Source organism: Bombina bombina, chromosome 7 (assembly GCF_027579735.1).
Source record: "Bombina bombina isolate aBomBom1 chromosome 7, aBomBom1.pri, whole genome shotgun sequence".
NCBI lineage: Eukaryota > Metazoa > Chordata > Amphibia > Anura > Bombinatoridae > Bombina > Bombina bombina.
This window is the reverse complement of record NC_069505.1, coordinates 606,174,432-606,195,565: the sequence shown is the minus strand read 5'-3', so window position 1 is coordinate 606,195,565 and position 21,134 is coordinate 606,174,432. Positions and strand designations below refer to the sequence as shown.

Here is a 21,134-nt window from a genome sequence, read left to right as displayed (position 1 = left end):
GCTTGCCCTGACATGTGGGGCGGCCGCCTTCAACTTGGATATTTATAGGCTGAATATCCTTCTGATGTTGGATTATCTCAGTCTTTTGATTGGCCCTCACTACAGTGAATCCAATAGGTTAGTTTGGGGGGGGGGGGTGTTTATAACAGACCAAACTCAGTCAGACATATCAACATTGTTGCCTAGAAATCATCTCTTAGGTTAGTTCTACTGTTTTGTTACATTTAAGGGGTTATATGTCACAGAACCCGAGAAAGGAAATGTAGTGGGGACAAACAACACATAGGAGAATCATATTCCCCGTGCATTCACACATATATTAAACTAATAAACAGATACAGACAAATCCTCACGTGTAAATTTGGTAGTGTTCTAAACAAACACTAATATGAATCTGTGATTGTGAATGATCCTAGTGAACAGGCTTAAGGTGCTTACTGCTAAATTGTGAGTAAATATAGATAAGTCAAATAACAGTTAAAATGAAGCCTGGCCCCACAGTAAAATGAATAGCTCATATCTAAATCAATTGTTATGGGGTGTAGGAGGAAATTACAACTCTTACTAATGCTCAACCCACAACTATAAGATAAAGTCGGTGTATGGCTAACTTTCAATGGAATGGTATTTGGGGGACCTAGAAAGACACCCTCACTTGGAGGGAAGATATATATGTCCGGGGAGAAAAAGGGAACCACCGGTCGGTGGTTGTGAGGTAAACACATTCATGAACACAGTGATATTGAAAACAAAAACATGGCTAGTGTACTTGTGAAATAATTAAAATGTGATAGTGACAGGTGGAAGGTACAATAAGCCCCCCAAAAGAGAGAATTTGAGGTGGGGAAAGAAAAAAAGTAGGGTGAGTGCAGCAATCTGCTGTGGATCGCTGGGTCATTATTTTAAAGAAAACCCTGAAAATAAGTGAAAATATAAAGTGAAGAGATCCAGTGCTTACATAATAAAATGTATCCAAGCTTAGATACTAGTGATAATAACACATTGTTAATGTCTGAAAAAAATGATATTGATACATATAAATGTGTGTGTGAATTTTCACAGGAAACAGTAGTAGCAGTAGTAGTCTGTTCACTGAGCCCTTTGGGATGAATTCAGTAGATATATCCATCTACATTTGGCTCTTAATAGGGCGTGTTCAAGTTTGCCCCCTCTGATTCCAAGGGAGATTTTCTCAATCCCGTGGCATTTAAGGTCTCTAGGGTTTGAATGATGGTATAATAAAAAATGGGAAGCAACAGATGAAATCATTTTGCCATCGTCTAGGACTTTCGCAGCATTTTTAATGTTTCTTATATGGTCTTGAAGTCTAGTGCGCAGTTTCCTACTCATCATACTCACATAGATCTTAGAGCAGCTACAGTGTAACGCATATATTATGCTTTCCGTAGAAAAGCTAATAAATAAATGTATTTTTTGTGTATGACCAAATCGATCTTGAATCATATATGTCTTATTTATGTGATTACAAGTGGAGCAAGTGCCCCATGGGAAGGAGGCTGGAATATATATATATATATATATATATATATATATATATATATATATATATATATATATATATATATATATGCATGCACTTCTTTGTTGGCCTTCCTTGACAGTGTATTGTTGGGGTTTGTGCACTATAATCAGAGGTCTACTTCAGTAACTCTGCTGCTGCAACTCCTGCTCTGCAGTGTTTATCATCAGTCAATGCCAAATCCTTTGGGAACTGCTGGCCAGTGTATCTAGGCATGTCTTTGTCCTCCTCCTCTGGAGGTGTATTTTTGGGGTTTCTATGCTATAATCAGAGGCCTACTTAATGTTGCGGCCATTTACTGTAATCCACATCATTGTGCATCTATCTAAAGTTCCTCCTTCCATCAAAGCATGTTTTCCAAAGGATATTGCTCCCTTCCATTTAAGTTGAGCTTCTGAGAGATATTGCTCTTGCTCACGTTGAAGGAATTTTACAAGGTCTTTTGAAATAAATCTCTGAATTAAGATATGTGGGAAGTTAATTAATATTGGTAATTTTTTTTCTTTCAAACATATTACTCTAACTCCACTTAAAGGGACAGTCTAGGCCAAAATAAACTTTCATGATTCAGATAGAGCATGTCATTTTAAACAATTTTCCAATTTACTTTTATCACCAATTTTGCTTTGTTCTCTTGGTATTTTTAGTTGAAAGCTTAACCTAGGAGGTTCATATGCTAATTTCTTAGACCTTGAAGCCCACCTCTTTCAGATTGCATTTTAACAGTTTTTCACCACTAGAGGGTGTTAGTTCACGTATTTCATATAGATAACACTGTGCTCGTGCATGAGAAGTTATCTGGGAGCAGGCACTGATTGGCTAGACTGCAAGTCTGTCAAAAGAACTGAAAAAAGGGGCAGTTTGGAGAGGCTTAGATACAAGATAATCACAGAGGTTAAAAGTATATTATTATAACTGTGTTAGTTATGCAAAACTGGGAAATGGGTAATAAAGGGATTATCTATCTTTTTAAACAATAAAAATTCTGGTGTAGACTGTCCCTTTAAGTACCTTGTTTTGCTGTGCAGCCCACCCTACTTTTAGTGCCACACTAGCTTCTTCAATTCTTTTATATGGAGTTCCAACAAAGTATTTGAAAGCACAGATTGAGAGAGGAAGAATGAGGGAGTACAGAAATGAAGATGGTATGGGACAGTTGTACAGGTGGGAAGTAAAAATTTAAAAGGGGTGAGACAAAAGTATTGTGAGAAAAGGTTGTGAATGATTAACGGCCATTAATTTAATTACCACATGTTTTTATTTTAATTCTCTTTCTAAAATGTCTTGTAGTTCTTGTATGTTCTCCTCTCTCAGCATTGAAAGATGGATTCGTTTAACTATTGGCATTCTGTAAAGTAATATTTTTGTTACAATTAGATCTCTTTTGAATTCCAATTGGCAATAGTGTTATGAAATAATTTTGTTATGAATTCATTTATTTAATGAATATTGTGACAAGCAAAACAAAGGCATGGTCAAAGTTCTTAAAAAATGCAGAAAGTCACAGAAAGTCCAAAAATTTTTTTATATGAAGCATTTGTTTTGCCCATACACATGTCTACAAATTAAACTTAATAATGGTATGGTAAAAAAGGTTTTCTAAGGATAAGCTGAGGGTAATTACATTATCCAATTAAAGAATCAGATGCAAAAATAGACATTGTTACTATTTTAAATAGAAAGCAAGTTCATACTAAGCCTGCATAGTGTAAAGAAAAAAAACTATATTTGATTGTCTCTTTCTTGCAGATTAAAGATGCTGAAGAGAAGTTTAATAAACTCATGAAAGATTACAATATTCAGGAAAATGAAGTAATGTTATCAAGAAAGATAGCAGAGCGAATCATGGCCCTACAGCATCAAGTTGTGGCTGAATATTCCAGGAAAAATAATTTACCCACCTGTTGTTTAGAGAACTTGAATGACATTTTCAATTATGAGAACCTCTCCTTAACCGAAAATATCAAACTTCTTGATGCAATGATTAGTGTTTCTCTGACTGAGTCAGCAGCAGCAGATCAGCAAATGTTAAAAAATAATAGTAAAATAGAAGCAAAGACATATTACCTGACACTCATCATCAATAAACTTTACAAAGAAAGCAAGACCATAGCTAAACATGTAATGCAATGCATTGTAGGTAGTTTTTCAACTTGTAACCAGGAGTTCATCAGTCAGATCCTATTCAATGAAATTTGGACTCCAGTACAAGCTTTGCAATTCTATCTAGAGGCATGCAGCAGAAATACACCTCAAGACAAAGTTGAGCGAATTCTGCTTGAGGCACAAACTTACGTGATATCAGCAAATAAAGCAATCTCTGCACTTAATGAAAATGACCCCCTAATGTATCTGAAAATGCAAAGAGTGGAGCAGGACAAAGATGTAAAGTCAATTGTAGAGGAAATGAGATCTCATGGTCACCCTGAAAAACTCCTAAAAATTCTTGAAGTGGTGGTACAGGAAGTAGTTAGAATACTCCCTAGTTTTCCAATTAAAGATCTAGATGAAAAAATGAAGACAGAAGGAATCCAAGAATTAAGAAATCTTGACATAGAAAATCCTAAAATCGAAAGTCTAGTCAAAATTTTGATTGGATTATCAGTTGCTGTTGAAGACACAACAACTTTACAAAGTGGGAAAGGTTACTTTCCACGTGCCACCCAGCTTGCTTCTCTGCTAACTCTCCTCTTGTCCAAGACACCAGACACCAAGAGTTGCCTTTTAGAGATTGCTACAGGGGAAGGGAAATCTTCAATAGTGGCAATGTTTGCATTAATACAGGCCATTAGAGGAAAAACTGTGGATATCATAACTAGCAGCCCTGTGTTGGCCCGTCGTGACCAGGAAGAGTGGAAGAAATTGTATGAAATGTTTGATGTAACTTGTAGTGTGATTCCTCCCAAAGGAATAGATGAATGTTCTGACTCTAGGGATAGAAATAAACTCCTTAAAGATGCTTATAAATGTGATGTTGTGTATGGAACCGTAGATGCCTTTGCAGCAGACATCCTTAGACAGGAATTTGAAAAAAAGACAACTAGAGGCAATCGTAAATTTGAAATTGCCCTTGTAGATGAAGTAGATTATATGACACTAGACAATGGCGTTCAGATCACTTTCCTCTCTCATGATGCCACTGGCATGCGCCACTTAGATCAGTTACTAACAGCAATATGGGCACGAGTGTGTTTCTGCCAGAGAATTGAAGAAGCAGAGACAGGTGACATTTTCTGGACAACTGGAATACAATATTTCCATAAGTTAATAACAGATGCTGTGCTGGGGCAAGAAACATCTGAAAATTTCAGTCCTGATGAAATTCTGATTTGTGCTGTGCAAGAAGGATTCCTTGGAGAAGAGGATTTGGATATAATAAAAGCAGAAAAAAATCAGTCAGTTGTATCTTCCACTAAAGATGTGGAAAACAATTCAATGGGAAAGCTACTTAAAAAACTAGGACCACCTCAACAGAAAGCTCTTTTGACAATATTTGGAAAAGCCTTAGATGATGTTGTTAAATTTAAATTTTATGAGTTAAAGAATGGAAAAGCATCCTTTACAGAATCTAGCTGTGAGTCAGATGATAGTCACGCCATCTCTGTGCTGCTTCTGGAAGAAGGAAAAGCATGTTTATTGATGAGTGAAAAAAATTTAATTGAGGCAACAGCAGAGGAAATCTCATCTAAAACCAAATATTCTGACACCTATCAACCAACTGATATTAAGGATAGTGAGGGAAATTCCATTCTTCTGCCAGGGTTTTTAAAAGAATACATAAAGAATAGACTCAATGTCTTTGTGGAGAATGCTCTTAGAGCCTTAGTGATGGAGAAAGGGAGACAGTATACAATTGATTCCAGAGAAAATTCTGACTCACATGAAAGTGACTGTATAATTCCTATTGATTTCAAATCAACAGGAGTTCTTGAAAAGAACAAGCGCTGGGGAGATGGACTACAGCAGTTCCTTGAGATAAAGCATCAACTCGCTATAACTTCTTTGTCTAATGTAACCAATTTCATGTCCAACTTTCACTTCTTTCAACGATACTCCTGCACTTCTGGAGTATATGGGGTATCTGGGACTCTGGGTGATGAGAGTGATTTCATATTTTTAAAAAAACATTTTAAAACAAGTTGCTATCCCATGCCCACTCATCGATACACCAAGAAAGTAGAAATACCAGCTATTCAGGTGGGAGGAGGTAAAGAGGCATGGATCACAGAAATATGTAAGTATGTTAAGAAAAGGACAAGTCCCAAAGAATGGATCAAAGGTCAAGCTGTCCTGGTGATTTGTGAAGATGTCAAAACAGCAGAAGAACTCCAGTTGAAACTAATAGAACTTAAGGCAGTTTCCAGCCCTGAAAAGATTACCCTTTATACCAGAAATGATAAGCATGATGTAGAGAAGCGAGTTTTTGATTCTGGAGATGTGATTTTGGCAACAAACTTGGGTGGTAGAGGAACAGACATTAAAGTCACAGAGAATGTGAACCGTAGTGGAGGTTTATTTGTTTATCTTACTCATTTCCCTGCTAACATGAGGGTTGAGAAACAAATATTCGGGCGCACATCACGTAAAGGAAACCCGGGAGGGGTTCAAATGATAATAAATCAGCAAGATCTGTCTCCCTCATATAAAGGACAACCCGTTGAAATAATGAGGGACAGGAGGGAGTGGTATGAAGATCAGCGTATCTTAGACATGGAGAAGGATGAGCTCTTGGAAGTAAACATGCGTCATGAGCTTTTCACCCTCTTTTGTAATTTCCTTGATGAGTTCAAGAACAATTACTCTTCAACTGAGAAATCTGATATTTATAACATCAAGGATTTAAAAAGCTACATGTCTGCTTTGTCCAGCAGTACTAAATTAGATTATCAACCTGCTCTTAATTCCCTAAAGGAAACATGGGCTATATGGCTTACGTTACATGAAGAAGACATAAATAATCACAAAGATCTAATGAAACTGAAAGATGACCTGAGCAAACTCCTAAAATCTAGATCTGAAAATCTTCTACAGGGGAATTCTCACAATTTTTATGATTTCATAAAAATAGCCATGGATCGAACATATTTACATATCAACAATCATGGGGATGACTATGGTGCCCTAGTTTACTGGAAGAAAGTAGAAAATACTGACCCCATCTATCGTTCCATCTCACTTTACAATCGTGCTTTTATAACTATCAATCGTGAAAAGGAAAATTATGAACAGGTAGCCATAGACCTTCTGAAAGAGGCAAAGAAGTCTATGAATGTGTATATCTGTGAAGCAACTAACACAAACTCTTTTGGAAACATAACACATAGTAAAATGTTTGAGCCTCACCATGAAGAAGCCAATTTTACTTTACAGATTCAAACAAGAATGAGTTTACTCAAATCTTGGGTAAATTATATTGATAAGTCCATTAAAAAATTAGAAGATCTTAAATCAAAAAAAGAAGATGCAATAACCAAAGAGATTGCAATCTTTAGTCTAGCAGACAACTATGGCAATATAGTTGCCGCTGAGCTATCTCTTCTTTATGATTATGGGCTTTCATTTGTTTTTGAAGTGGAGAAGAAACCAAAGTTCTGCATAGATGCTCTGATATGTTTTCTACTTGGTGTCTTACAAGTCCTGGCTGGGATTGCAATCTGTATCTTTACCCTTGGCACAGCTACTCAGATTGGTATGGGCTTCATTACTGAAGGTATCAGTGATATGATTTCTGGTGCAGAAGGGATGATAAAAGGAACTTTTGATTGGGCAGAATGGGCTATATCCAAAGCTATTAGTATTGCATTATCACTAGTTACTGCTGGGTTCACTGTTGTGGCAAAAATAGCAAAGGCTGTATTCAAGGTTGGAAAAGAGCTATTAAAAGGAACACGGAGTCTTGCATCAGCAGCAAAGAGTATTGCTAAATCAAGTAAAGCAATAATTACTTCAGCAACCAAGAGTGTAAAAACTGTAGCTTCAAAAGCATCTGTACAAACAGTATCTCAATCTATTAAAACATTTGCTAAAAGTGAAACTACTAAAGCAATAGTAAAAGAAACCCTAAAATCCACAGGGAAAGAACTAGTCAAACAAGTTGCTTTGAAAGCTTTAGACTATGCTGTTGACGCAGGGGTTGAAGCTGTTTTTAAGGAAATAATAAAGAATTCCCTCAAAAAGCAAGTCAATGACTTTGTGAAAGGTAACAAGGAACTAGAAAAAGCTCTTATCACTTTTATTGTAGAAAATGGTGTTCCAGAGTCTACATTAAAAAGTGAAAATCCTTCTAAATACAAAATCTTCTCAACTATTGAAAAGCAAACAAAGGAAATGGTGTCAAATGCCAGCAAAAGTACATTTAATGAGATTGTTAGTGAAGACCAAACGGCTAGCAAAGTTGTATCAGGGCTGGGAAATGCAAGCAAGTTTGTTATCGCAATACTAAACGAAAAGAAAGCTAAAGGAAGCTTAATAAAAGGGATTCAACTAAGTGTTCATATTGCACAAACTTGTACTAAACTTGCTGATGTGTTAAATTCTTTACCCACTGGGGAGCTAATCAATGGCAAAATTATACCTACCTTAATCACCAACCTTTCAAGTGAATCTAACTACAAAGATGATGATCGTAGAAAGTTCCCTGAGGTATTGAGGCTGAATGAAGAGCTAAAAGAATCAGTATCGACTTGTATGTCTGATGAGTTTGTTGACTTGATAGCTTCCAAGTTAACAGGTTTGGTTAAAACTGGATGGGAAAACCCTTTTATACAAGAAGCTACTGGCAAACTAAAGAAGAATGCAGAAGAATGGCTACAGACAACCCCAATGAAGAAGTTTTTTGTCTCTTCAAGTCAGACCGATAATAAAAGCTCAGAAAAATCAGATCAAGGAGAGAACAATAAAGAAAAGATCAGCGCATTTGTAAAAAAAATACAGGAGAACAATGACACTGCCATAGACTTAAAGCTCAAGGTTCTAGCTAAAAGCGAACTGCTCAATGGCCAAGGCATTATACTGACAATAATAAAAGATGGTAACAAGATATCTACTGAGAATTATTCGACATCACTGTCATCAGAAAAAAACATACAGATCCAGATGCAAGAGAGGTAAGGGATGTTTGTAATTTTGTGTGCATTCATGACATTTATTATTTGATTTATAGGGGTCAATTACAATCTTTCTGTTCATGTATATTGACTATCTGTGTTCTGAGTGATCACAATACAAGAGATAACTCCATTTCTGTATTAGGAAAGAGTGCATTAGGGGGGAAGCTGGCCATGGGAGTTCTGGTCATTTGGCAAGAGTTGCTGATCAGGCTAGAGAGCATGGGAGGTAAGAACTGTTGTTGAGAGCTGTTAACCTAGCTGAACCACAGGAGACAATGAGAGCCAACAGATACCAAAGAAGCCACTATATTGGGCTAATAGGGCAGTATCCTGGTTAGCACACGTTAAGTTTTATAAAAAATGTTAGCCTCTAGCAGTTTTAAGAGGACGGAGATTGTCATAAGCAGAATGACGCAGTCCACCTACTCTTAGGTGCTGACCTGCTCCCTTACTACCATCTCCACTTGCTGCCACAGGGATTATTGCCCAATGTCCTGGGTGCCATAGATTGCACCTATGAAGCACTAAACCATCCCAGGATTAAGAGGTCATATACAGAAACTGCAAACAATTTCAATATGCAAGTTGTTTAAAAACATTCCACGCACATTCAGAGTGTCAATGCATTGTTCCCTGGAAGCACTCACAACTCATTTATCCTATGTCAAACAGACCTCTTTGACAGGTCAGAAAATTGAGAATTCCTTGAAGGATGCTTGCTTTGTAAGTCTCCTCACACATGAGGTCTCTCATTCACTAACACAAATCACACTCCACACTTTGACGATCATTTCTTTTCCCTCACAAATCCTCATAATTTTCTGCACTTCTGCTAATACCTGCACTTCATGTAACCCATTAATACTTGCATGCAGGCCCTCACCTTCTTTGATTCATCATAGCTTCACCTGTCACCATCAGCTATCCCCTGCACACTAAATAGTATGCATGCTGACCAAAACCCTCCCATCCCAGCCTTATCAAAGGTTCACACACTGAATTCACCACAGTTTTCCTTTACATGAACATTTCTGTCTGGGAACTGTCTGCTTCTACCCAACAAATCACACTAGCCCTTCATCTCTAATATGGTCTCACACTGTTTTCCCCCTTCCTCTAGGAGATACAAGATATGGGTGCATGGCCTGGCTGCACATGACCATCACCCACAATCCTAGTCCATTTTGGCAAAGCGCACCTTTTGGGTACTTAAATCATGGTACAGATGTTTAGTCACTCTGGTTAGACCTTGTTATATTCCTTTCCAAAAGTTTAGTGAAATCATTAAAGGCCTGCTACTGCCTTCAAGATCTGTGTGATGGCCTTTTATGTGAAGTACCACTTGACAGGGTTGTGGAGAAGGAGCCATAACCTCTTGCTGGTCATGGGGAGATTCCAGGTTTGAGACATCATATATGAGTACTTCCAAGGTACATGTCAATACTATTGAGCATTGACATTACCTGCATTCATCATATGTATCATATTACTGATAGTTTTATGGGTTCCACCGCCTAACAGTCCCAATCGTGTAACAAGTGTGAAAGGGACAAGCACCACCAATCAGAAGCTTTTAATGTTTATGTTGATGTTATGTTCTGATCTAGCACCACCAATAATAATCAATTAATCTTTATGTTGATCGTATGTTCTGATCTAGTAGTACCAATCAAAAGCTATTAATATTTATGTTGATGGAATGTTCTGATCTAGCAGTACCAATCAGAAGCTACTAATGTTTATGTTGATTGTATGTTCTGATCTAGCACCACCAATCAGAAGCTATTAATGTTTATATTGATGGTATGTTCTGATTTTAGCAAAACCAGTGGGAAGCACAAGTTCAGCCTTGTTAAGTCAGATGGAACAGTGACACCTGCAACTGATAAAGGGGAAATGGGACTGTACCAAGTTGTGAGCCGGGCAATAAACAAGAATGAAACAGATATAAAGGAATCAGCGCTGACTTTAAAAAAAGGGGTGGACCTTAAGGTAAAAATAAAGAATTCTTAGTACATTTCAGAATGGAAGTAAAGGTTATTTATATATATATATATATGTAAGTATATACAGTATGTATGTAAGTATCTATGCATTTATGTATGTAAGTATGTATGTATGTATGTGTGTATGTAATTATTTATGTATGTATCTATGTAAATATGTATTTATGTATGTATGTAAATATGTATTTATGTATTTATGTATATATATTTGTATGTATGTAGCACCAACTGAATACTGAGATATTTTGGATTGTATGTAGGGTTGCCATCTCAGCCATGTGTTCCTGGACACTTATGAGTTATACATGCTGCAGGGTGTGCAGGTAGGAATATGAATTTTAACCCTGGACAGCACACAAATAGCAACACTGAGCAGCACTATTCATGTTCCTCTCTGCACACCCTGCCGCATGTATAACTCATAAGTGTCCAGGAAAACATGGCTGAGTTAGTAACCCTAGTTGTTTGTTCCTTTAAGCACAACTCTTATACTTGGTACATTATTATTTTATTTTTATTTTTTTAAAGAACTCTAATTTGTATTGAATTACAAATTGAAACAGTAATTAAAACATAATGAGTCTATTGTTTTTTATATTATGAAGGGTTTTTAATAATCTTATACCACTTGATAATATATAAACATTAGGATATTTGTTCCCTCTTTTTTAGCACAAGAACATGAGTTTTCTTTTTGAAGAAAAAATACTGTGATTCATGTTAAAATATTCTGTTTTAAATGCAACAAAAACAGACATTGACTTGAATGTCCTTTTAATCAAATATATGTTTTTTGGGCTGGCAAAGTCCTTAGTAAGAGTGTTACATAGGACGTGAAACACAAAAATAATAAACTTTTAAACAACTATCTAATTTACATATATTATCAAATTTGTGTTCATTCTCTTGGTATCCTTTGTTGAAAGAGCAGCATACCTCTACTGGGAGCTAGCTAAACATATTGAGTGAGACAATGTCAATATGTGCAGCCACTAATCAGCAGCTTGATCTCAGCAGTAGAATTTTGATATTTCAACAAAGGATACAAACAGAATGAAGCAAAATATGTAATATAAGTAAATTGTAAAGTTATTTGAAATTGCGAGCTCTGTCCGAATCATGAAAGTTTAATTTTGAATTTACTGTCCCCTTAAGGGTAATTGTTGTAGCCACTGGGTTACCTCCTGTTTGGAGATTCAAAGATGTAAATCTGGCCACTTATTTAGTGTATTTTACTAAATCACTATAATTCTGCTTAAAAAAGGTAAAAATAAATGTTATTTCAATATTTTTTTTCTGCTTAATAAACAGATGAACGAGAATTGGAACGACTTTTTGCCTCTGGTGCACAAAGAAATGCTGAGACAGGAACTGGCAACCCTGGCAATAAATTACAGAATCGGAGTGGCATCTGGATAAAGAGGAATCACAGCACTCTTAAAGAATGCAACAAATATGTTACCATATATAAATGCTGAAAGCTTCACATAAATGGTGTTGGGTATAGGATCTATTTGTTTCTATGGGACTGAGTTCACAACTCTAACATATTACACAACTCCTTTAGTTTGTGAGTTTCAGAGCTGACAGTTTATATTGCATATAGCTCTAGGTCGGTTAGAAAAGGGCAGAACCACTAATGCATAGAAGCCCTTTATTGTATCCAAGACGTTAACAGAACGATGGGCGCTAAAGAATCGAGTGCAGACCTGGATACATTTCAGTTTAGAATAGAAGCCTTTTGCAGTAGACATTTATTAGTAACATACTTCTAGTTGTAGCTATGGGCTTCATGTATGAGGCTGTTTAGGCTGCTTTGGAGATTTTGCAGTGCAGGCTCACTCATGCCTGATAACTGCTATTTAAAGGGACACTGAACCCAATTTTTTTCTTTTGTGAATCAGATAGAGCATGCAATTTTAAGCAACTTTCTCATCTACTCCTATTATCAAATTTTCTTCATTCTCTTGGTCTGTTTATTTGAAAAAGCAAGAATGTACTAAGTTTAGAAGTCGGCCCATTTTTGGGTTGTCCTTGCTGATTGGACAGCACCAATAAATAGGTGCTGTCCATGGTACTGAACCAAAATGTGCTGGCTCCTCAGATTAGAAGTCTTCTTTTTCAAGTAAAGATAGCAAGAGAACAAAGAAAAATTGATAATAGAAGTAAATTAGAAAGTAGTTTAAAATTGCATGCTCTATCTGAATCATGAAAGAAAATTCTTATGGTTCATATCCCTTTAATTTATTTGTTTTAAAGTGATCCATTTTACCTGCTAGAATGTTTAAAATGGTTTACAAATAGCTCATTTACCTTTATTTCTGCATTTGAAATAAGTAATTTTGCTTGGGATATATTTAACTATACTGAAAGTTTCTATACTTAAAGGGCCAGTCAACACAGTAGATTTGCATAATCAACAAATGCAAGATAACAAGACAATGCAATAGCACTTAGTCTAAACTTCAAATGATTAGTAGATTTTTTTTCTGACAATTTTAAAAGTTGTCTTTTTCCACTCCCCCTGTACCATGTGACAGCCATCAACCAATCACAAATGCATACACGTACCATGTGACAGCCATCAGCCATTCACAAATGCATACACACTTATTCTTGCACATGCTCAGTAGGAGTGGGTGACTCAAAAAGTTTAAATATAAAAAGACTGTGCACATTTAGTTAATGGAAGTAAATTGGAAAGTTGTTTAAAATGGCATGCTTTATCTGAATAATGAAAGTTTCATTTTGATTGAGTGGCCCTTTAAGTAGTGGATATAGAAAAGCTATGTAAACATAGCCAGTAGAAGAAATTAAAATCCAGGGGGAGATAGGAGGGAAGCATGATAAAATATTTTCCTATTGTTCTCTCTATTGATATTTGGTATACAATCAGAGATAAGATAAAGAAGCATGTGTGTGTGCAAAAAGTGCTGAAATTAGAAGATCTGATTTCCCTGCAAGCTCAACCTATTTTGATGGGTTGTGGTGTCAAATAAAACCCTAATCTATTTCATATATAAAAATAAACCTATTTCTCATACATGTACGTATGCTTTGAGCACAGTAAGATCACTCATTGAACAGCCATAATTTTGCAGTGTTGTTTAAATCAATTTTGATTAAAAAACAAAAACTATTTAAAACTGAATTTCACTGGGTATTTCGTTTTTGAGTTTCACATCCTTTTAAACTAGAGAAGGCTTATTACTGCACATTAACAATGAAAGTGGGTTTAGATTGTATATTTTAGATTGTCTTTTTATTAACTAATTTGTTTTAGATCAGGGTATTTGTAGATTGAGTTTAAGAGATACAGTTTTAAGTAAATGAAACCAAATTATTGTCTTTCTCTGGTGACTTTTTTACATTGTATTCTAAGCCTTTCTAATATGTAAGAAGTTACACGAATAAACAAAATGCTTGAATTACTAAATAGTAAAATCTAGTTAAACAAAAAAAATGTATAGAATAGGGATTATGTTTTTCAAGGGTACTTTTGAATGTTTTGAATTTTTTGTCATTTTAAATAATGATCATACTTACTTATAAAAATGCATATTAATAAACATAATAGTTATCATTAATTAACAAGTTTTGTCATTTATAACTGTGATTAGAGCTATTTTTAATAAACTAAATAAATTGTGGAATTTGTTAATTTGTGAATCAATCATGCACATTGGAGAACCTGTTTGAATAAACATGAACTTCAACTCAAAAGTAAAACCAAAAAATATCAGAATATACACAGCAATTACACTATATGTATTTTATGTTCCTTTAAGAAAGAAATAAAGTCGCCTAGATTACAAGTTTTTGTCGGTAAGGCTGTGCGGGGCTAACAAGCCTTTTTTTCTTACCGCTCACTTAAGCCAACGCTGGTATTACGAGTTTTCTGCAAGCCGGCGTTAGCCTCAGAAAAGTGAGCGTTGAGCAAAATTTAGCTCCACATCTCACCTCAATACCAGCATTGCTTACGGTAGTGGTGAGCTGGCTGAACATGCTCGTGCACGATTTCCCCATAGGAAACAATGAGGCTGAGCTGGCTGAAAAAAAACCTAACACCTGCAAAAAAGCAGCGTTCAGCTCCTAACGCAGCCCCATTGTTTCCTATGGGGAAATAAAAGTTATGTCTGCACCTAACACCCTAACATGAACCCCGAGTCTAAACACCCCTAATCTTATACTTATTAACCCCAAATCTGCCGCCCCTGACATCATCACCACCTACATTATATTATTAATCCCTAATCTGCCGCTCCGGACACCGCCGCCACCTACATTATACTTATGAACCCCTAATCTACTGCCCCCAACATCGCCGACGCCTACATTATATTTATTAACCCCTAATCTGCCCCCCCATCGTTGCCGCAACTATATTAAATGTATTAACCCCTAATCTGCCGCAGCCAACGTCGCCACCACTATAATAAATTTATTAACCCCTAAACCTAAGTCTAACCCTAAGTCTAACCCCCCAACTTAAATATAATTTAAATTAAACGAAATAAATTTAACATAATTAAATAAATTAATCCTATTTAAAACTAAATACTTACCGATAAAATAAACACTAAACTAGCTACAATATAACTAATAGTTACATTGTAGCTATTTTAGGATTTATTTTAATTTACAGGCAACTTTATATTTATTTTAACTAGGTAGAATAACTATTAAATAGTTAACTACCTAGCTAAAATAAGTACAAAATTACCTGTAAAATAAACCCTAACCGCAGTAACAATTACACCTAACACTACACTATAATTAAACTAATTACCTAAACTACCTACAATTAATTACAATTAAATTAAATAAACTAAATTACAGAAAAAAAAAGAATTACAAGAATTTTACACTAATTACACCTAATCTAATCCCCCCTTTTTACAACAGAGCCATCAAATAAGCCAGCTAAAATGGCAAATAATAGATATCGTTAAATCACAAAGAAATGGTGCAGATAGGGAGAAGCTATTAAAGCAAACAAAGAAATGTATTGGATATATGAACTTGATACAATGTCAGTAGTAGATAGATAACATTTAATGATATTCTAACTTTTCTGTGATTTTAGCATAAGTATTAAATTAGATTTAGAATATTGAAAAAAAAAAGCAAAAAATGTTATTTACTAAGATGGAACCTGTTTGTGATCATTTGTTCTTACCAGTAGGTGGCAGTAACAGAATATGAAATGTGATGATTGTCTAAATGGCGTGAAATAGAGTGTATAAAAGAGTGATAATATTCTGTTTCATTTAATCAAAATAAGAGCTTGTCTGGAAATGTTGCATACTGTGCCAAGTTCATGTACCTGTAAAGTCAAGATATTTTTAATTTTACGAGTGCTGTGGACTCTGTTGCTTGGATATTTAGGGTATTGGCAGATATTCTGTCTACATCAGCACTATAGTTCCAAAAGTGTTATTTCAAGTGGAGCACAAATATCTCATTTGTGAAAGTACAGTTTTGTGCTCCACTTGTAATCTAGCCCTACATTGTTAAGTTAGTGTACACAGCTCTTGGTAGAATTGCTCCTTTGGTTTGTCAACAAACTGTAATAGCTGTTCACACATCTGAGATACAATTTGATAACCCAACTAATATTAACGTTCCTGGGCATATACATTTCCTGCTCAAATATTAGTGTTGCAATTTCATGCCGCAGTTAAAGGGACCTTAATCACTACATGGTAGATAGAATGAAAAATTCACAGACAATGGATAGTCTGTGAATAACATGTAGATGTGTAATTGTGGCGAGCCTGATTCGCCTCATTTATCAAAGCCTACAGACCGGCAAAAGCTGAAATCTGTGACGTAACATACGATCCGCGGGTCAGATCGATGCTTACATCATTACAGATGTTCTGAATACAAATTTGGCACTATCTGACAACTTTTGATAGTTATCAAACTGCTAACAGGTATGCTCGACACTATTCCGGCCCAGCGTACCTGCTTTTCAATCCGCCGCCCTGTAAGCCGCGGATGCCATAGGAATCAATGGGAGTCTGAAAGCAGCGAAAGCTTATGTTCGCTGCTGCCCGATATCCCATTGATTTCTATGGTATAATAAAAGTTACGTTTACACCTAACACCCTAACATAAGCCCCGAGTCTAAACACCCCTAATCTGCCACCCCGACACCGCCACCACCAACATAAAAGTATTAACCCCTATCCCGCCGCTTCCCGACATCTCCCCAACTAAATAAATATATTAACCCCTATTCTGCCGCTCCCGGAGCCCACCGCAACTAAATAAAGTTATTAACCCTTAAACCCCTGGCCTCCCACATCACTACCACTTACTAAACCTATTAACCCCTAAACCGCCAGTCCTCCACATCGCCGTAAACTAAATTGACCCATTAACCCCTAAACCTAACAACCCGCTAACTGTACATTAAAATTACATCATCCCTATCTTATAATAAATTTAAACTTACCTTTAGATTTAAACTATATTAAACTATTAATTACCTACCCTATCTATTATACTAAAATTACAATAAACTATATTAAACTAATAATTAATCTACCCTAACTGTTATACTAAAATTACATTAAACTACAAATTAAATTAACTATATTATATATTTAAAAACCTAACCCTACTCAAATTATTTAAATCTACAATTAAAACTTACAAAGTTACAAAAAACTAACAACTAAGTTACACAAAATAAAAAATAAATTATCAAATATTTAAACTAATTACACTTAATCTAATAGCCCTATGAAAATAAAAAAGCCCTCTTAAAATAAAAAAACCCTAGCCTACAATAAACTACCAATGGCCCTTAAATGGGCCTTTTACTGGGCATTGCCCCAAAGAAATCATCTCTTTTATCTGTAAATAAAAATACAAATACCCCCCCAACAGTAAAAGCCACCCCCAAATAAAAACCTATCTAAAAAACCTAAGCTCCCCATTGCCCTGAAAAGGGCATTTGGATGGGCATTGCCCTTAAAAGGGCATTTAGCTCTTTTTCCGCCCAAAGTCCCTAACCTAAAATTAAAACCCACCCAATAAACCCTTTAAAAAACCTAACACTAACCCCCTGAGATCCACTTACAGTTTTTGAAGACCCGACATCCATCCTCAACGAAGCGGCAGAAGTCCTCATCGAAGCCAGAAGAAGTCTTAATCCAAGCGAGCCGAAGTCTTCATCCAAGCCGGCAGAAGTCTTCATCCAGACGGCATCTTCTATCTTCATCCATCTGGCGCGGAGCAGCTCCATCTTCAAGACATCCGGCCCGGAGCATCCTCTTCTTCCGACATCTTCTGGAACAATGAAGTTTTCCTTTAAATGACGTCATACAAGATGGCGTCCCTTAGATTTCGATTGGCTGATAGAATTCTATCAGCCAATCAGAATTAAGGTTGAAAAAATCCAATTGGCTGTCGCAGTCAGCCACTAGGATTAAGCTTTCATCCTATTGGCTGATCAAATCAGCCAATAAAATGCGAGTTCAATCCTATTGGCTGTTTGGATCAGCTAATAGGATGAAAGCTCAATCCTATTGGCTGATTGCAACAGCCAATAGGATTTTTTTAACCTTAATTCCGATTGGCTGATAGAATTCTATCAGCCAATTGGAATCTAAGGGATGCCATCTTGGATGACATCATTTAAAGGGAAACTTAATTGTTCCAGAAGACGTCGGAAGAAGAGGATGCTCCGTGCCAGATGTCTTGAAGATGGAGCCACTCCGCGCCGGATGGATGAAGATAGAATATGCCGTCTGGATGAAGACTTCTGCCGGCTTGGATGAAGTCTTCGGCCCGCTTGGATGAAGATATCTGCCGGCTTCGATGAGGACTTCTGTCGCTTCGTTGAGGATGGATGTCGGGTCTTCAAAAACTGTAAGTGGATCTTCAGGGGTTAGTGTTAGGTTTCTTTAAAGGTTTATTGGGTGGGTTTTATTTTTAGGTTTGGGACTTTGGGCAGCAAAAAGAGCTAAATGCCCTTTTAGGGCCAATGCCCATCCAAATGCCCTTTTCAGGGCAATGGGGAGCTTAGGTTTTTTAGATAGGTTTTTATTTGGGGGGGTTGGTTGTGTGGGTGGTGGGTTTTACTGTTGGGGGCTGTTTGTATTTTTATTTACTGGTAAAAGAGCTGATTTCTTTGGGGCAATGCACTGCAAAAGGCCCTTTTAAGGGCCATTGGCAGTTTAGTTTAGGCTAGGGTTTTTTTTTATTTTGGGGGGGCTTTTTTATTTTCATAGGGCTCTTAGATTAGGTGTAATTAGTTTAAATATTTGATAATGTATTTTTTATTTTGTGTAATTTAGTGTTTTGTTGTTTTTTTTGTAACTTAGTGTTTTTTATTTTGTGTAACTTAGTGTTTTTTATTTTGTGTAACTTAATTGTTAGTTTTTTGTAACTTTGTAATTTTTAATAGTAGATTTAAATAATTTGAGTAGGGTTAGGTTTTTAAATATATAATAATTTAATTTGTAGTTTAATGTAATTTTAGTATAACAGTTAGGGTAGGTTAATAATTAGTTAAATGTAGTTTATTGTAATTTTAGTATAATTAGGGTAGATTAAATAATAGTTTAATATAGTTTATTGTAATTTTAGTATAATAGATAGGGTAGGTAATTAATAGTTTAATATAGTTTATTTTAATTCTAAAGGTAAGTTTAAATTTATTATAAGATAGGGATGATGTAATTTGAATGTACAGTTAGTGGGTTGTTAGGTTTAGGAGTTAATAGGTTAATTTAGTTTATGGCGATGTGGGGGCTGGCGGTTTAGGGGTTAATAGGTTTAGCAAGTGGTAGTGATGTGGAATGCCAGGGGTTTAGGGGTTAATACATTTATTTAGTTGTGGTGGGCTCCGGGAGTGGAGGGATAGAGGTTAATACATTTAGTTAGTTGCGGTGGTGTCAGGGAGTGGTGGAATAGGGGTTTATAACTTTATTAGAGTTGCGGTGGACTCCGGGAGCAGCGGGATAGGAGTTAATAACTTTATTTAGTTGTGGTGGGGTCCGGGAGCGGCAGGATAAGGGTTAAACATTTTAGTATAGTGGCGGTGTTTAGTGACAGGGTATAAATAAAGCTGGGAAAAAGTTGAAAAGCAGCGAGATCGATGACTGTTAGTTAACAACAGTCCGCTGCTCATCGCCCCGTACGTGGTGTGTGGCTTTTTGACAGCTTTTTTAATATATAAGGATAGCTCATTCTGGTCTGCGGCCGCGATGTTAGGCGATGTTAGGCAAGTGTATTGGTGCCGGCGAATGCAGCACAGTTGACGGCTTGATAAGTAGTTATTAACAAAAGAAGGACAGAAAAAGTGAAGCATATTGGGCACACTTATAAGGGTCAAAACCAATACTATATTGCTGTGTGGTGTGTCGTGTATTAATTAAAACTTAACTTTTATATCAATTTAAGTAAAAAAATGTGGAGATTTCCACCAATAAGTGTTTAAAAATATGTTAAAATTGTGTCCGAGTGATACTCGGTACGCAAAGGCTCCTCTCAGGTGTGATACAGTGATCAGTCTGTATCACACTGTCCTGTTAGGGTAGTTCAACAAAATAAATACAGATAACCTTAACTAGATGCTATTCACACAAGATGTGAGTACCATAACCATTAGTTATATTAGTAAAGAGATAACACATAATTATTGTTCATTCAAATCCTACTTCATTTCCATAAGTTGAGAGTGTAATGAGGATGTCAATCTATTCAACCACTACTTGGATTTATGTAGGAGTATGTTATTATCCAGTGACGTGCGGTGAGTTCCGAGGCTGGTGAGGCTATTAATAATGTTGCTTCATTCTCTTGTTATCCTTTGTTGAAGGACATGCAGCAATGCACAACTGGATGCTAAATGAACATATTAAATGAGCCATATGCACAACCACCAATTACCAGCTGCTCCGAGTAGTGCATTGCTGCTCCTTAGCCTACCTTGGTATGCTTTTCAAAGGATACTAAAAGAAAAAAGCAAATTGGATAACATAATTAAAATGTAAAAGTCTTTAATATTGTATGTTCTATCTGAAACATAAAAGAAAAATGTTGTGTAGAAAATGAACATTAATATATTCTTCAATAAAAAGCCTAAACACTTTCCATGCTTGTTGTTTTTGTGAAAAGAGTGTTATAATGACTCTTATGACAGTAGTTAGCCTTGTGATTTATGTCTGTGTGCTTTGATGGGTATTTATGCTAACGTGTGAAATCTGTATTTAAGATAAATAAAGAGAACACATGCATTTTCAGACAACTATAACTTTCTGTGATTAAAAGCCTGCAAAGTTTAATGGAGAATCAGCAGCAGAGCAGCCTATATCAGATTTCAGTTTTTACTTTGTAACCCATAGACTGCCAGTCCAGTAATTCCTAGCAGACATTGAAAGCTTCAGTTACAGTAGCAGTCACTATCTGCCAGTGCCTTGTCCCTGATGTGCTATAGATTGTTGACATAATGTTCAGCCC

General features: G+C 36.1%; 1 protein-coding gene across 1 annotated transcript in view; it reads left to right on the top strand.

The window, feature by feature from the left end:
* LOC128635612 (uncharacterized) overlaps positions 1 to 14,308 on the top strand; it is a 70,867-nt gene extending 56,559 nt beyond the window's left edge. Inside the window, exons 5-7 of the mRNA XM_053688676.1 lie at positions 3,290 to 8,646; positions 10,470 to 10,641; positions 11,967 to 14,308. Coding sequence (XP_053544651.1) covers positions 3,290 to 8,646; positions 10,470 to 10,641; positions 11,967 to 12,074 — 5,637 coding nt within the window. The 3' untranslated portion in view covers positions 12,075 to 14,308. The remainder of the gene's footprint in view (positions 1 to 3,289; positions 8,647 to 10,469; positions 10,642 to 11,966) is intronic.
* Positions 14,309 to 21,134: the final 6,826 nt, after the last annotated feature.